This window comes from Plectropomus leopardus, chromosome 12 (assembly GCF_026936395.1).
Source record: "Plectropomus leopardus strain MGB_pleo_1.0 chromosome 12, ASM2693639v1, whole genome shotgun sequence".
Lineage (NCBI taxonomy): Eukaryota > Metazoa > Chordata > Actinopteri > Perciformes > Serranidae > Plectropomus > Plectropomus leopardus.
The window spans coordinates 27,965,180-27,981,840 of NC_142187.1; the positions used below are offsets into that span (position 1 = coordinate 27,965,180).

Consider the following 16,661-nt stretch of genomic DNA (forward strand, 5'->3'; position numbering starts at 1 on the left):
ACAACACACTTTACGTTTCATGGAAAAGGGTTTTAAAGTGATGCATTCAGGTAAAATGTAAGAGTAATTAAGCAAGGGCACAATTCTTTTATTTTTCGGGTTAAAAAGGTTTTTTAAATCCAGGTTTTTTAAATAAATGATTCCAGCTGGGTTCTGTATATCTACAGTACCTACGTTTAGGTTAAGTTTATTTAAAAAGGGACTGTTCAAATTAATAAATACATAAAGTATAAAAATGCCAGAGTTAGCATGGAGGCTATTTAAAAAAAAATCTGTAGTCCTTTTGCTATCTTTTCCAGATACAGCCTTAAACAGTTCTGCATTATTTATTAATCGCCCTTTAATAAAATCAAATGCTACGATATACAAGCTGTTAATAGTAACTTGCAGAACTGTTTTGGAACTCTGTGAAAGCATGATGCCAAATATTTTAAGAAAGCACATGTATTATCGAGGACCCACAAACAATACCTGCCACACGCACACACACACACACACACACACGCACATGCACACGCACACGCACACACACACACACACGCACACGCACACACACACACACACGCACACACAGCATGCATCCCGGCACATATGCTCCCAGGCATGTTAACCAAAATTATATCCACAGTGTGTAATCATGTTGGTATCATTATGTTTTAAAAGAATAAAGGTTTATGCACATTTAAACTCTACACAAAGCCACAAACCATTTATGTTCTCGTTAAAGGTGCACGCTGCAGGATCGCCACTTACTGTTAGTGAACAGGCTCACCAGCAAAAGTGAAAGTAAAAGTGAACCCCAGATTCACTCTCGTTTGGCATTTTGCCTTGCTATGTTTGCGTTTTTTGGAGCTGTGTCTCTTGGATGCCTGATGCTTTTTATGAAGCATCGACCTCACCTGAGCGCTGTGGGTGTACATGCCCATAAACGTCCCAAACATAGGTCATGATTGAGAGAGATTACTGCCTCCATACATGTTTTTTTTTAATGAAAATTCTGCATTGTATTTTTGCATTTGGGCAGATTACAGTGTTTAAAGTATTATGTTTCTGTGTGGAAATGGCCTCATGAGAAAAATTGTTTTCAATGAGTGGATCCATTATAATGTCTGTTATCTGTTGAAATTCAGTGGAATGTGAATTATTTTGTGTGAAAATGTTACTGTGGGTGAAATGTAGAGATTAAAGATGACTCTGACATACAATGGTAAGAAGTAAACACCTGTCCTGTGTCCCCAGTACAAACCTGTGGCATTCGCAGTACGTTGCAACTTCTCTTACACGCCAGCAGACGACGACAACGTCCCCGTACCGGGCCAGGCCGTCACCTTTGAGGCCAGAGACTTCCTCCATGTCAAAGAGGTTAGACACACACACACACACACACACACACACACACACACACACACTGATTCACATACGGGTGGGAGGTAACAATCACATAAAATGTGATATTGCAATTGTTGAATGTTATCAACCCATTCAGATCCTCCGACTAATCAACATAACCTCTCTAGGATGTCTAGATCTATGATTACTGTCATGTGACTTCACCTAAATGCACAGATTCATTTGACTGGATCACTATCGGACCATTTTTAACAAGCATAGCCAATGGAGAAGCAAGGAGGAAGCACAAGGTTTACTTTGGTCTATAAGTGTTATTGTTAAACTACGTGAACTGCGTTTAAACCGTTTTTAAAGTTAACATGAGATGTTATATTATGTTAACATGCCAAAAAGTCATTTGTATCTTATATTTTTCAAAAAACATCCTTTAAAAAATAGTTTGGAGTTAACTGTTCATGAATTAAAAATCACATTTTTGATGAAAAGGTCTGTTAACACCATTTATTGTCATTTTAGCTCATAGAAAATTTCTGCATTAAGATTTTTTGTCATTTCGAATAGACAGAAAAAAACATACAATAAAATATTCCAATCAAACAAAATTAAACAGCTAAATTATTTATGGGTGCATTTAGAGCAGAAATCCTTCATTACAATATTTTTTTGTGCTTTTGGATTATAATCCGGTTCTGAATCTGTAAACATTGCGAGAGTAAAAAATAAATGTGAGTGAATCAAAACTTAAATTTACCAGTTTTTTTTCTCTTTCTGATGAGCAGAAGTTTAACAATGAGTGGTGGATCGGCCGGCCGGTGAAGGAGGATGGTGTGGTGGGCTTCATCCCCAGTCCAGTCAATCTGGAAACCATTCTCATCAGAAGAGAAGTCCAGGCGAGGAAAGCTGCCAAGGCCTTAGCCAAGTGTGTACTGCATGTTTCTCTTTTCCACCAGCTTCGATACAACAGGGTCACAAACGAGCACACAAGCTCATGCTGCAGTGTGCTGATTTATCTTGTAATCCCAATAATAATCTTTATTGGACCAGCACACATACAAACAAAAACATGGATTATGTGCCGTTTTAAGGATTCAGCTGATGCTCTTTGAAAACATCCACAGATTAGTCAAACTATATTTTGAACAGAGAGGTGGTAAAGGTTCACAGCAGGAATTGTTTTGTAGATATAAGCAAGGTTGGACTGATCAAACCACAAGGCTGCACTGAGACAAAAATGAGCTGAGGGCCCCTTTTCTCCCAGACTCCACACATTAATGAACAAAAGTACCCAAAACATACAATGCACACAGATATGCTCCGTCACTACAGGCCCGACTTTTGTTGTCTAAACTTTCTTTATACACAACTTGTCCTAAAAAAATGACCCATGTTTACTAAACCCCTAAAAAAGTTTGATTGAATTTTAAACCCCAAATTTATTTTGCATGAAGAAACAATTTCATAACAAACGTTGTGAATATCTAGGTTTTCCCTTTTCACAGTGCAAAAACACTGCAGTTACCTCCATCCAACTGGCACACAGTGGTCCTGCAGCCCGGCTGGTAATCGGGTCTTGAAAGCAAAAAACATGAAAGCTGAACATTAAAAGAGAGGTCAAGGACAATCAATAGAAAATCCTTAACAGAGATTTTAATAAGATTTAATAAGATCATACCAGTGATTTACTACAAATTTCACATACTTAAATAGCTGGTGATGAGTTTCCAATGCTTTCATTTGAAGATTTATTCTTAAAATACATTTCCCATAGCTTTCAGACAACCATTGGTTTCTATTCGTTTCCCTTTTGGGCGGTCAGTAGGTTGTTTTTACTCTAATCAGCCTGGCAGGCAGGAAGATCCACTACAGACTGAAAGATTTTGACTTGACCCAGTTAGACTGAAAGAAACTCATCTAGAGGATCTTAGGAATTTGGCTTCGGTGGCAAACTGTGTGTGCTGAATCACTTCAAGGGATTTACCCTCTAAGCTTTATATAGCTGTGTCTTATATAAGTAGATATACTGTTCAGTCTGTGGGCACACATTATGTTATTGCATAGATACACAGTGCTCTATTTTCACCCAGACTGGCACAATGAGATTTGGACTCTGGAGAAGAAGGACCTGTTTGTCTCGGTCTTTATTTGGAAAGATTTGAGCTAATTGAGGACTTTTTTCTCATTTCAGCAAAGCAGCGGCTCAAGTAGCTCAAGATATGAACTCAAAGAAATACACTCCTCCATCACAAGGTCAGTGTCTGTGCTGAATTGTGTGAAAAACACAATTGATGATTCATGAGTTAACACCATAACTCTCTTTTTCTTCTTCATGAACAGCCAATCAGCAGGTGAAAAAGAAACCGGTAAGTGACCCAACGTTTGTTCTTTTGACATCTATTTTAAGCCATGGTTTCTCATCATGTAGACAGTCCTCTTCACCAACACACACAGGTATTTTACACATCAGTCTGTGGAAAATGCTTTAAAGAACTTTGTCCATCTGTCCTCCTCATGTGAACACAATGTCGCAGAAAAGCCTTGAGGGAATTTCTTCAAATCTACCCAAAAATGAACCGATTAGATTTTGGTGGTCAAAGGTCACTGTGACCTATCATCTGTCCCACTCTTGTGTACTCCATACAGACCACCTTCAGGCCGTTTCCTCAAATCTGACAAACGTTCACTTTGGACTGAAGAATAAACTAATTAAAATTTAGAGGTCAAAGTTCAAGGTCACTTTTGCTCAACAAAACATGTTTTTGGACATAACTCAGGAATTCATTCACTAATTATGACAGAATTTCACATAAATGTCTAATAGGATAATAAAAAAGTGATGGCATTCTGTATCCAGAAGGTCAAAGGTCAACTTCACTGTGGTATCATAATGATCTGAAAAAAACACTTTTCTGGCCATCACTCAACGTCATAAGTCAGAAACAGATGGGGAGATATTTGGTTGATGACAGTAATCTTAAAACTGTCGTGACTGTGTCGATCTTCTGTTCTACCGGGGTAAAGATGTGTGTGAAGCATCCATGTTTTCATCGACATGGAGTGTAAACCGTTATAGAAATTTGTCTGGTGCACAGAGGCGTTCAGCCACGTGGTGATAGTTACTCTGCTAATCATAAATCATAAATAAAGAGCAATTTATGATTACACCACAAGAAACGTGCATCAGCAGCATTTCCAAAAAACTAAATCACCACAACGTCACGCCAACACTTATGGCAATCAGTTTAAATTGCTAAGTTATGAGCAGTCGGCAAACCTGTTTATTTGACATTTAAAGAACACTGTGTTTGACCTATCTGACGGGTTTTAGCGGTATTCTGGTTTCAAGGTATAGCATGGTGTGAAAATGAATGATTATAATACTGGTAATGAAAAAATGCATGCAATGAGACATTTTACACATATGTGTATTTTTAAAAAAGGTTTCGGTTGTAGTAATATAGCTTTTTTCAAACAAAACAAACCCGTTCTGCTTACATTCTTTTAAGTGTTAATGTAACTGAAAAAAAGTAATAATTGTTTAATACTATACCGTCATATTGTGAAATAACAATACATGATACGATACCATAAAAATCTTAGAAATCTTATACCCTAATGTGACGTTCCTGCTGTACTTATTTTATGTACTGTGGCTCTTTGCTATCGTCTCTAATAAACCAACCATACCGACACAGAAGCTAAACAGTGACCTGCTGTGGACAGGGCCCGCAGCAAAACGTATTTTTGCCTGCATTAAAAATCATTATTAGTGTAGGCTAAGTGCATGTTATATGTGGAATACTTACTCCGCTTTACCTCCACACTTACTGACTGAAGCAGCAGAAGACCTCCCGTCCTCTAAAATGACTGTTTTTGACAGTGGAGGCCAGTGGGTTTTAGATCAGAAAGGACTGTATTACAGCAAATTAGAGTGCTGAAAATATTTTAAATATAGCTTACACTTGAACTGATTTAGATTTTTTTTAGGCAGGCTTTTTAAAAACAAACCTGTTGATGCAGCGTTTCCTCAGGGCTGTTTCATTTTATGTGCGTGTCGTGGGGGTTTTCTGCCTGGAAGTTATTTTAAAACATTGTGTTTTGGACTGTGCTGGATTGAATTTGTGCTTTTTTGTGGCTGCAGGGGGAGCAGGTGGCTATGTATGATGTAGTGCCTACAATGCGTCCTGTGGTTCTGATGGGACCATCACTGAAGGGCTTAGAGGTGAGTCCACCTCACTCTTTAACCCTTCGACATCTGGATCGACATTAGTTTTCTTGTGCTGCATACAGATGCCTTTTTGTTTTTATCAGCGTTTCAACCTCTGAAACCAGAGAAAATTGTTTTGATTTCTTTCAAAAACACAGGAAAAACATATTGAGCAACTTGGCAAGAAAAATCTGGCAAGCTGCAAAATAATTACTATAAGGTGACAAGGAAATTATCTGAAAATTAGCTGGGGAGGATCATAAAATGTCATCAAAAACAGTGTAAAAATGTCCAGAAAGGATGTATATATTAATTTTTTTAGCACTTCCATAAGTTTTTTTTAATGTTTTTTTTTTAAAAACAATTTTCTGGTATTGTCTGGTAACGTTTTACTTAATTTCTTGCTAATTTTTGGGCAATTTCTTGTTAAATTGCTCATTGCCCTCTTCCCATGTCTTTGAAAGTAATCAAGCCAATTTGCTCGGGTTTCAAGGGGTTAAACTTAGCTCTTTGTAACTTTTGAGGGGCCTACAATACTGTTAACTTGGGACACGTCATCTACTAGGCTGTTTCAAATAAATATTGGTATTTTGTGTTGATCATAAATAGAGCTGAATTTCATTTAAAATCCATGTTTCCTGTGTAATTCCAGGTCACAGATATGATGCAAAAAGCACTATTTGACTTTTTAAAACATCGATTTGAAGGCAGGTAAGTTCTGATTTAATTCTTCAGTGTTTACACCTTTAATATGGCAATAAAATATAATGAAAATCACAACTGTGTAACAATGCTTTTTTCCCTTGCTGTTCTCCAGAATTACTATTACGCGGGTCACAGCGGACATCTCTCTGGCTAAACGGTCCATCCTCAACAACCCTGGCAAAAAGGCCTTAATGGACCGGTCGAACACCCGCTCCAATTTAGGTACACAGCTTTATCAACCCAACCTGAAGCCAGTAGTTGTGGTACATTATCTGTTTGGAGAGCAAAATGGTTAGGGGTTACCTCACCTGGACAATTCAGATAGTGTCAGTAACAGAAAAAGTAAACTAAATTGACTAATAAAATAACTTCTTTTAACTGGCCACTTGGAACTCTAATTAGTATTAAACATAGGAACTGATACTACCCGATCTACATCTGAATTTGATTGAAAACAACTTTTTTTGTATTTGTGCTGCATCAATGATGCTTTAGTCAACAGAAAAGTAGTTAGAGATCACTCTATGCACCACAATGAAGGTAATAAAGGGAATAGTTTGACATCTCCTTTTAACATTAGACGGAAAACAGGTTGACATCTGAGACATTAGCAGAGTCTTTTTTAATTGTGTCGGTTAAGCTTGTACGATAATACGTTAACTTGACATTTACTGGACAGCGTGCATGGTTATAATCCCCCTTGGTTACAAAAAGAAAGGATGGGCATCAAATAAAAGGGGGATAAGATTTACTTGGTTTTCTCTACTCTTTGTCTTCCTCATTGCTCTCTCATCCCAGATGCTGCCGGTATGTATGACTGAATGCACTGGCAGTCCATGTCTGTTTGAATGCTTCACCTTCCTCTCATTACCTCATCAGCACCAACAGCCACTGCTCTGTTCAGTGTGTAAATATACACAAGCGCCCGCACAAGCAGGTGTTTCCTCAGCTGTTTGTTTGTTTTATTGGGTCAACAGCTGTGTAAAATGTAATCCATGTTATGGTCGAATATTTGATGGCACTGTAACTTCCCAAAGGACTAAAAACAGTGGCTTCTTCCCCCATGCCCTGCTCTCCTGCTCTCCTGCTGTCCCCCTGGTGGCCAATCTTTAAATTACTCATGAGTTTAACACATACTGCTAATGTTATAGTCACCCAGAGAAATAAAAAGACATCACTTATTGTGTTAGCATAATCCCATTAAGTGGACAGTGTTTCGTCATAGGTCACATTTACACTTCTTTTTATGTGTTGGAGGGTTTTGTGAGTGATCATGTTAGTTGCTGACAAGTCTGTACATTTTGCTTTTCTTGTTTTCTACATTAGAAATAATAATTTGATGTTGTTGATGTTTTTGTGTGTGTTGAACTGAGATGCAGATAAAGGTTTTTTTTAATAGTCAGAAACCATATACACATACAACTTTGCGGACAGAACAAGTGCTCCACAAGCTCCTTTTACTTGCTGGACTAGAGTCTTTGAATTTATCATGTGATCTTCCTCGTCCGTTTTGGCGTCCTCCGCTGAGGAAGATTGTGCAATATGTTCAAAAGTTCCATAACATCTACGACATTTAAGAGACCTCGAGGCGAAATTTTTTTCTGTCAACTGAGACTTTAATCTCAACATAGCTTGGTAGTTTATTTCTGACATTACTGCTGGTTTGGTGGGTCTAACTTTTAAAATTAAAGACATCAGATTAATCTTCACTTCTGCCTCTTGATTAAATAAAAAAGAGGTAAAAAAAAAAAAGAAATCTTTTTATACCAGCTCTGGTGATGCACAATGAAATCATTCAAAAATAACTTTTCCAATAATCTACAAAAAAATCTAGTGTAAACTCATGATAGATGTTCAGAGGGCAGTGAAATATGCACAATTGATGGATTTCCTCTCTGCTTTTGCAGCCCAGATCCAGGGAGAGGTGGAGCGTATCTTCGAGCTCGCCCGCAGCCTGCAGCTGGTGGTTTTAGATGCGGACACTATCAACCACCCGCTCCAGGTGTCCAAGACCTCCCTGGCGCCGATCCTTGTCTATGTCAAGATCTCCTCACCAAAGGTAAGTTTGGACAGCACCCTCTTTTGGATAGACTGTTCCCCAGTTTTCTCAATTTTCTTTACTGCATGTGTATACAAAACAAAAATAATCCTGTTAAATACCAACAGCCACCGTAACCTTTTTTCATTTTAATCTGCTTCTTTTTCTCCTCTCTCTCTTCACTTTTGTTGTGCAGGTGTTGACAAGACTGATCAAGACTCGAGGGAAGTCACAGACCAAGCATCTCAACGTTCAGCTGGTGGCAGCAGACAAGCTCGCCCAGTGCCCGCCGGTACGTGCCATCTAGTGGCCACTGTCTGAAATTGCAGTGGTAGTTGCTGTTCTGTAATAACTACATTTTATCTTGAATAAATATGAAAAGATGGATTGTTATGCCATGTTATTGTATTTGTATAGTATAATAATGTAATATTTTAGTTGTTGCACAGTTATACACTTGTACACTTAGTCTCTGTAACTGAATTTGTTTCACTGGAAAAAAAACTGACCACAAATTGGAAGAAAACAGTACTGTGTTTGGGGCAAACTGCAAATATTTTGGTAACTTTTATGCAGTGCCTGGGCTTCCGAGAATGGCAGTGAGGTCATGTCCTCAGTTTTTTAGGGAATTTTGGAGGTTTAGCAGCTTGATGGGAATTTCATTCGACAGTTTAAGAACTTACACATATTTCGGGCTGAATCTAGCACTTTCATGCCTCAGTGCCAGTGAGAGCAGTGGCAAGAGGTGTTATGTTTTCAGGTTGGCCGTTTGTCCATGCTAAAGTACAGCCGTCCATTTTTGAACTAAAGAGGGCCTTGAGGGAATTTCTTCAACTTTGTCACAAATGTCCTCTTGAACTCAATAATGAACTGATTAGATTTTTGTGGTCGTAGTTCAAAGGTCAAGGTCGCCGTGACCTCTCCTGTCTCATTATCATGAACATAAGTTTCTCAAATTTGGCACAAATGTCCACTTTCACTCAAGAATAAACTGTTAAAAATTTGGTGGTTGAACGTGACTTCACAAAACATGTTTTTGGCTGCAACTTAAAAATTTGTATGCTAATTATGACAGCACTGTGCAAAAATGCCGAGTAAGATAACCTGTTGAAGTGACATTGACTGTATAAAAAAGGATTTCTAGTTAGACTACTTCCATTATTATTACTGACAGCATGTGGATGTCCTTGCTGGGACATGAACAGAATAAAAAGCATTTAAAAAATACAAATAAAAAAAATGTAGAGATTTTTTTTGTCACCTTTTGTTTTTTTTAACCTAACCTCTATACCATTAAAATCCTGGCAAAGGCCCTGCTTTTATTTATACTTTATCCATATAGATATCAGAATTATTGTCATGTCACTATCAACATGTTGTTTTTTAGATCACCTCATTTCTTATTATTCTAAATCTCATTGCAAAGACCTAATCTCAGGTCTGTTGACCAGAAGAGTGTTATTTTTAAAGTCCACCCACACTTCTGTCACATTAATAATGATTATTCTAAAAAACTGTTGTCTCAGTCACAGGGCAGTCCTTTTTTTGTTCCCTGCTGTTGCTGTTTTCTTATTCTTGCCCTTATTCTTATCTTTCTGTAGGAAATGTTTGACGTCATCTTAGATGAGAACCAGCTAACTGATGCCTGTGAGCATGTCGCTGATTATCTGGAGTCTTACTGGAGAGCCACTCATCCACCAGAGATGGAGCCTGCCAACGCACTGGTGGCCGAGCTGGCCGGGAGTACACTGCCCACCAGTCCTACAGCAATACCGGTACATGAAACACAGACACATGTATGGGGAGAAAACCATGTAAACAGTCATGTCATTGGATGTAATATAAATTGCAGAGATTTCATGCTGTCATCTCATCTCATCCCACTCATCCCATCTGTGCAGACAGTCTGCTGAATGGTGAAAAAGTATTGTAAATGATGAGCTCAGCAGGAATGTTAATTTTTCTAGACAGAGGGTGCAGTTTGCAGCGTCTGTATTCGTTTTCCATCTATTCATCTAACATTTTCATTTCATCTCTCCTCATCTTACTCCACTGGAAAGTTGAAGAAATGAGATAGGTCTGCCTCTGGTGAGTGAGATACTCTTTAATTCTGTAGCGGAGGTCATTAATTCTGTAGCCGAGTTTTCACTGCAGTAATAGAGATGAGTTACAGTAGCCCCTTCTCTAGAAGCTGTAATTATGTGTATATATTGTCCACAAAAACATGTGAACATAGGTGGGTTTTCTGTTAACTAACAATCCAAGATGCTGGAAATCCATAGCTACAATAACTTGATAGCTGAATAAATTGATTTATTTTAAGTATTTAGAATAAAGCAGCCTCCTGAAAATCAGTTGATTTAGCTTTTTAGAGGTAAATGACATAGATTTGCTGCTTTTAACCAGACCACAGGTTGAAATTTGTGTCAACTCTAACGTAGAATGACACACGAAACTCCAAGAAGAAATAATAGGGACGGGCTGTAATAACACAGACTTATATGACATAAAGCTACTGTGTCTCTAAGATGGTGAGAGATTAATTAAAATGCGTTGCCAGTTGATTATATACACATTGCTCAAATTAACAACTTGAGCACATCGTTTGATTGATCAAATATAGGAAAAAGTCAATGAGCAACCAAAGCAGAAATTGCCAAAAAATTAGCACAAAATTAATAAAAAGTAAGTCCATTTACCACCCAAAAACGTCTCTGTGGAAAAATACAGGCCCAAGCACTTTTAGTGGGTCATAAGTAACGACTGAGAAGGATATATATATATGAGTCTCTACATTGTTTTTTCAAAAAGTCCTGCTTAGAATATATTTAATGTCATATACAGAATCTCCAAATCCATGTCAAAGTCATCACTAAATTACTGATCACAGAGCCTGACTTTTGCACCATCGATGCAACAGTCATAAATGTGTTCCCTCCTCACTTTATCCTGTGAAACATAAAAATCAATGTTTCTGACCAGATCATGACACACACATCTTAGGATCATGAACATTTTCCATTACACTTTGTAATTTTTAGTTTTTGACATAAAAAATAAGTTGTGTTTATCTCTGTATAGGCTTTCATTATTTTTAGCTTGGGTGCGCACCTCCCAATGTTTCCTGAAAGCCTTGAAATTATAGTAATTTACTGAAAATTAACGATTAACGATGGATAATTAGTTTTAGTAAATTTTTGTCCTTGTGCTCCAGCTTTAAAGTTATATTGTCTTATTTTCTATACAGCATAAACAAACAATTTTACAGTTTTGGTTGAGTTAACTTTGGGGTAAATCATTTCCAATTATCATTATTTTGTCATCAAAAAGTTATCAAAAAATCAATCAATAGTTAAAACTGGATTAATTGATTTAATAGTGAATAGAAAGTAGTTGCAGAAGCAGCTGTAGAACAGATGCAGAGAAGCCTGAGGCAGCAAGTGTGTCTGTTTCCATGTGCTTAATTGCACAAAACTACACTGAGTGGCCCAGGGTCCCATGATAAAACTGACTATTATCATCCAAAAATATTCAGATTGCCTCTGGTGTGATTGCCAGTTTAGGCACTTTAGAGCCAGCTGCCTCCCTAGCAGCAGCTGTGTTTGTGCATATGGTCGTGTTGTAAGGTGAGGACATGTAGTATTCGGCACAGTATGTTTTTGTGGTAAAGCAAACTTTCCTTACTGAACAAAAACACTTTTTGTTTTTGCTCACATTTTTCACAGGTTTTAGTGAGAGATCCAAGACTATTTATGCACTCAACAAATATTCTTTCTTTCAAAGTTTGGTTGCAAATTTGTGGCACACAAAATGTGCAGTCTTATCACAAACAAAATGCCATGTGGGGAATTAGCTGTATCACCACAACCTCTCGTTCTGTGTTCAGACCTTTTACTGAACATCTGCACAGATTAACAGTGACAAAGCACATTTCTGTTGCTAGCAAAACGAGCAAAATGCATAACTCCACTTATTGTTACTTTTCTGCTTGTTTTTAATGTATGCATCTCACATGTAACTCTGGATGTAACATTACCACCACCTTGTGGTCTGTTTAAGTTACTGCACAAAATGTTTGACAAAATAAAACAAATGATTACACATCTCTAATATTTTTACCCTTTATAATGTATGTTTTTAACTGCATAAATTATTATTTTATTAATTACTAAATGATTTACTAACCCTTTTATTATGACCATCCCAAGGCACACCTGTGTGGTAACGATGCAGTTTAATCAGCATCTTCATGCGCCATTGTCTCTCACAACCCAACCCACAAGTTCTGCAGAAACCATCAAAAACTGTTCTATCTGCATACTCTTCGTCCTCACCAGGACCTAGACAGGCGAGAGTCTCATCATAACCAACTTGTGTGCTTGTGAGGCTGGTTGGATGCACTGCCAAATTTGACACTGGAGACATCCAAAGGTTGTGAAATGTAGATTCAGTTAATGGGCAGCAGTTTTAGTGGACATTCCTGTAGTCAGCATGCAAATGGCACACTCCCTCCTCCCTCAAAACTTACAACATCTGTGTTGTTTTTATTGTGTCATCAAACTGCACATTTTAGAGTGGCCTTTTATTGAGACGAAATGATACTGTTTAATCAGCATCTCGATATTTCACACCTGTCAGGTGGATGGGTTGTCTTGGAAAAGGAGAAGCACTCACTAACACAGATTTGAAAAAAACTGTTACCAGATTTTGAAAGAAAATATGTCCACGGAGAATATAAAATAAGTCTGAGATCTTTAACTTAAACTTGTGAAGAATCTGAGCAGAAACAAAGGTGTTGCATTTATATTTTTGTTTAGTGTATATATGCATGTCCTTTATGTACATGTATGCTATATTATGTTGCATTTTCTTGTCCCAGGATGGGCAGAAGACCAAGAAGACAGCTGCCCCTAAGAGAAAAGGTTCCCGGGAAAACCACCTAGACCCGGAGCCCCCTGCAGCCCCAGCACAGGAGCAGAGGGCTGAGGAGGGCCAAAGAGAGGAAGAAGAACGACTTCTGAGGACTGAACCAAAGAGACCCCAGCACACCCACCACCACCACCATCACCACCACCACCACCGCCGGATGGAGCATCACAGCCACACCCAGCACAACCAAACATCCGGAGGCATGGAAGTACAGTCGAGCAGGGATTACAGCCAGAGGCTTCCCCGCAGGCACCTCCCTGAGGAGAGGGAGGAGGAGGTGGAGGATGTGGTGGAGGAGGACGAGGAGGAGACTCGCTACAACCACCGAGGTCATAACCACCACCATCACAACAGCAACCACCACCATCACCACCACCACCACCAACAGCAGCAACACCACCGTGGGAACAGCCAGCCACATGTCGGGGCAGACTATGAGCAGGAGCACAATGAACGCAACCGGCAGCACAGGCATCACCAGCATGTTCCACCACGGACACACCACACGGATCACTATCCTGCACACAATCATCATAACTACCACCACTACCACGGCAGAGACAGAGACAGAGATAGAGACAGAGAAAGACACAAGGACAGGGAAAGAGACAGAGATAGGGACAGAGATAGGGATCGAGGTAGAGATAGAGACAGAGATGCACGACAATGGCACAGGGATTCCTATATACACTAGTGACTGTTCCCTCTGTGGGCTGGTGCATGGTTTTATGCTGCTCAAGTTATAATGCACTAATGGACAGGGCAGGGTGTGTCATCTTTGTAGACAATGATTTTCCTCATATTGTTTGCCATTTTTTATTTTAAACCTCTGCACACACTTTGTCCTTTTAGCAGAATCAAAATTATCACTCGGTTATTGTCTGTCTTATTTTCACCTATTTAACATTGCTCTATCTTAGTGTATTTTTGCACAAACATTAAATGCAGCGGTGTGCTCATGCAGCATGGGTTCTAAACTTTACTTTGCATTAGTCACGCAGAACGTGCTGAAGCCAGCAACAGTCAAGGTTGCAGTAGTTTATCCATTATCTCAAGATTACAAGATACCGTTTATGTTTTTTCAAGTTAACAGAATAATTAACCTGAGCTGCTGGTTAACTACATAAACCAAGCTACATGGTTGCTTGATTAACCAAGAAAGCAGTTAACAGATTGAAGAGATAGTTCATAGTTCAGATTTTAACTGGGGTTGCATGGGGTACTTATCCATAGCCGGTGTATTACATGCAAAAAAGTTCCACCTGAAAAAAATCAATATCAGTTTAGGTGTACGCTATGTTAAGGATATTTTCTGTGCTTTACATTTCCGTCAGATAACCTGTTCCGACGAGAAAACTGCTAAAGGCTTCAGTCTGCGCTCAATAAGCTACCAGACTCCATTGACAAAAAAAAAATAATTTCACCACACTGAAACTGAGAAAGAGTAATTTAACATCGCTGAACACAGAAGCTGCGGGTCTACTACTGCCTACTATGACTTTGGTGAACTGAACTAACCAAATGCCGAAGTCACACAATATTACAAACAAAACAAATGTCCAGCGCAGTGGTAGACCAGTAACTCCTATGTTCAACAATGTTAAATCACTGTTTCTCTCAGTGGAGTCTGGCTTTGATGAGAGAGCTACAATGGCTTCTTTTTCTCATTCAAAATCACTAATATTAAAGTGAAGCAAGGAAAATACTCTCAATATAGTGTACACTTAAATAATCATGTTTTATTTTTTCTAGGTGACTAAATGCTACTTTTTTGCTGACCCCATTCACAGAGGTAGATTGCTGACCTTCCATGTCGGACTTAAGTCTGCTTCCCTTAACTACCGCCTGACATCTACTGTATGTAATGCACTGACTATGGATTAGTAGCCCATACAAACCAACTTAAAAGAAGAATTATTCCTTTAATCAATAATGAAAGTGATCATTGGTCATAGCCCAAAACAGATTAGATTTTTACAAGAAAACATTTATTTTCCTGACATGAAATATTTTGTAATCTTGAGAGTTGATATAATCAAAACTTCGACTGTTGTAGGCTTCTGTACAATGAATGCATTTTATGATTTTTGTTCCTACAAAGTTACACAAAGGGATGTTTTGTCAAAAGAGATGATAAAAAACAAAACAAGGGAACAATAGACTTGTGTATTACAGTGTCACATATGACTCTGCCCCTATGTGTTACAATCGGTGTATTTTCAAAAGCCAACAATTTATTTTAAACATTGGTAAGGAAAGTCAAACTATTTTTCTACATGATTCTAAAGGGAAGTCATACTTTGCTTCCTACTTTTCTAAATGGTGTTCAAGCATATTTATTGACTTGCATTTGCTCTGTCTGGAAGCATGAAAAATATTTTGGTGACACTGACCTGTAATATATGCTGGATACTCTATGCATCTTCTTGTGATAAAATATATTGCTTGAATACAATCTCTATGCATTTGTACATACTTCATAATTGCCTTGTTAGGTAAATTTAAGAGAGAGCTTGTTGCACTGTTTGGTAGAACTTGACCTACTGTGTATGATTGCTTTAAGTTGACAGACTGAATTGACTATGTTCCTTTTAAAATTATTTTGTTTTGGGTTATTTTTGTTTTGTACAGCATTCAGAAGTTGATTTTGACAAATATGCATTAAATCAAAAAGTCATTAAAATGCAAAACAAAGAATGTGTTAATTTTTTCTTTCTTTTTTTTTTTTTTTGCAGATGTCAACACCTCCCTCCCTTATTACTCTCCAGATCAGTGAAGTGAGTGCCCAGGGAATGATTCCCAAAATCCGGAAATTAGCTTTTTATCTTAATACAGTCTATGGACCAGCGTAACAGAAGACCTTCATCTTTTCCCCACTTATATCCAATTATCAGTCCATAACATCCAATACATTAAACCTTTGAACAAAATATCGTTTCCCTCGTGACATTTTTGCCAATATATCCCCCTAAATCCTACTCAGCGTGGTCGTAATGTGTAGTTATAACAACGTTTTTTCAACAGGTAAAACGGCGCCCCCAGGAGGTAATGTAAGGTAACTCCACCTTAACGACGCACGCGTACGTTTGTGTGGTAATGATGCGTAACCACGCACAGCGACGTTAACCGAAGGGACCACAGGTGAAACCGGCGTCCTTGCATTGAAATACTAATAGCGGACAGTTTATGCGGACACCTCAGTAAATTCAATTTTTGAGAAGAAAGTTACCTGTAAGAAAAAACGCCAAGACGTCGAAATGAATTGTGGAGACAGTTTGTTGTGTTACGGTCATTAGAAAGCTAACTCAACCGTCAGAGTGTGCGTCGACTAACGTTAGCTTGTTTTTCGGTGTTACTAATGTTGATAACGTGTCGGCTAACTAGCTAACGTTAGTATTTTTTGGCTCGCTAGCACCGAAGGAGAAAGAAGATGGG

General features: G+C 38.3%; 1 protein-coding gene across 3 annotated transcripts in view; it reads left to right on the plus strand.

Annotated features, from left to right (window-relative positions):
- cacnb2b (calcium voltage-gated channel auxiliary subunit beta 2b) overlaps positions 1 to 15,916 on the plus strand; it is a 48,634-nt gene extending 32,718 nt beyond the window's left edge. For all 3 annotated transcript variants that reach the window (XM_088085706.1, XM_088085707.1, XM_042498426.2), the window contains exons 3-13: positions 1,240 to 1,362; positions 2,130 to 2,269; positions 3,536 to 3,597; positions 3,685 to 3,710; positions 5,489 to 5,569; positions 6,207 to 6,265; positions 6,372 to 6,481; positions 8,167 to 8,318; positions 8,494 to 8,589; positions 9,899 to 10,072; positions 13,177 to 15,916. In XM_088085706.1, the coding sequence (XP_087941832.1) occupies positions 1,240 to 1,362; positions 2,130 to 2,269; positions 3,536 to 3,597; positions 3,685 to 3,710; positions 5,489 to 5,569; positions 6,207 to 6,265; positions 6,372 to 6,481; positions 8,167 to 8,318; positions 8,494 to 8,589; positions 9,899 to 10,072; positions 13,177 to 13,920 (1,767 nt within the window). In that variant the 3' untranslated portion in view covers positions 13,921 to 15,916. The remainder of the gene's footprint in view (positions 1 to 1,239; positions 1,363 to 2,129; positions 2,270 to 3,535; positions 3,598 to 3,684; positions 3,711 to 5,488; positions 5,570 to 6,206; positions 6,266 to 6,371; positions 6,482 to 8,166; positions 8,319 to 8,493; positions 8,590 to 9,898; positions 10,073 to 13,176) is intronic.
- The last annotated feature ends 745 nt before the right edge of the window (positions 15,917 to 16,661 follow it).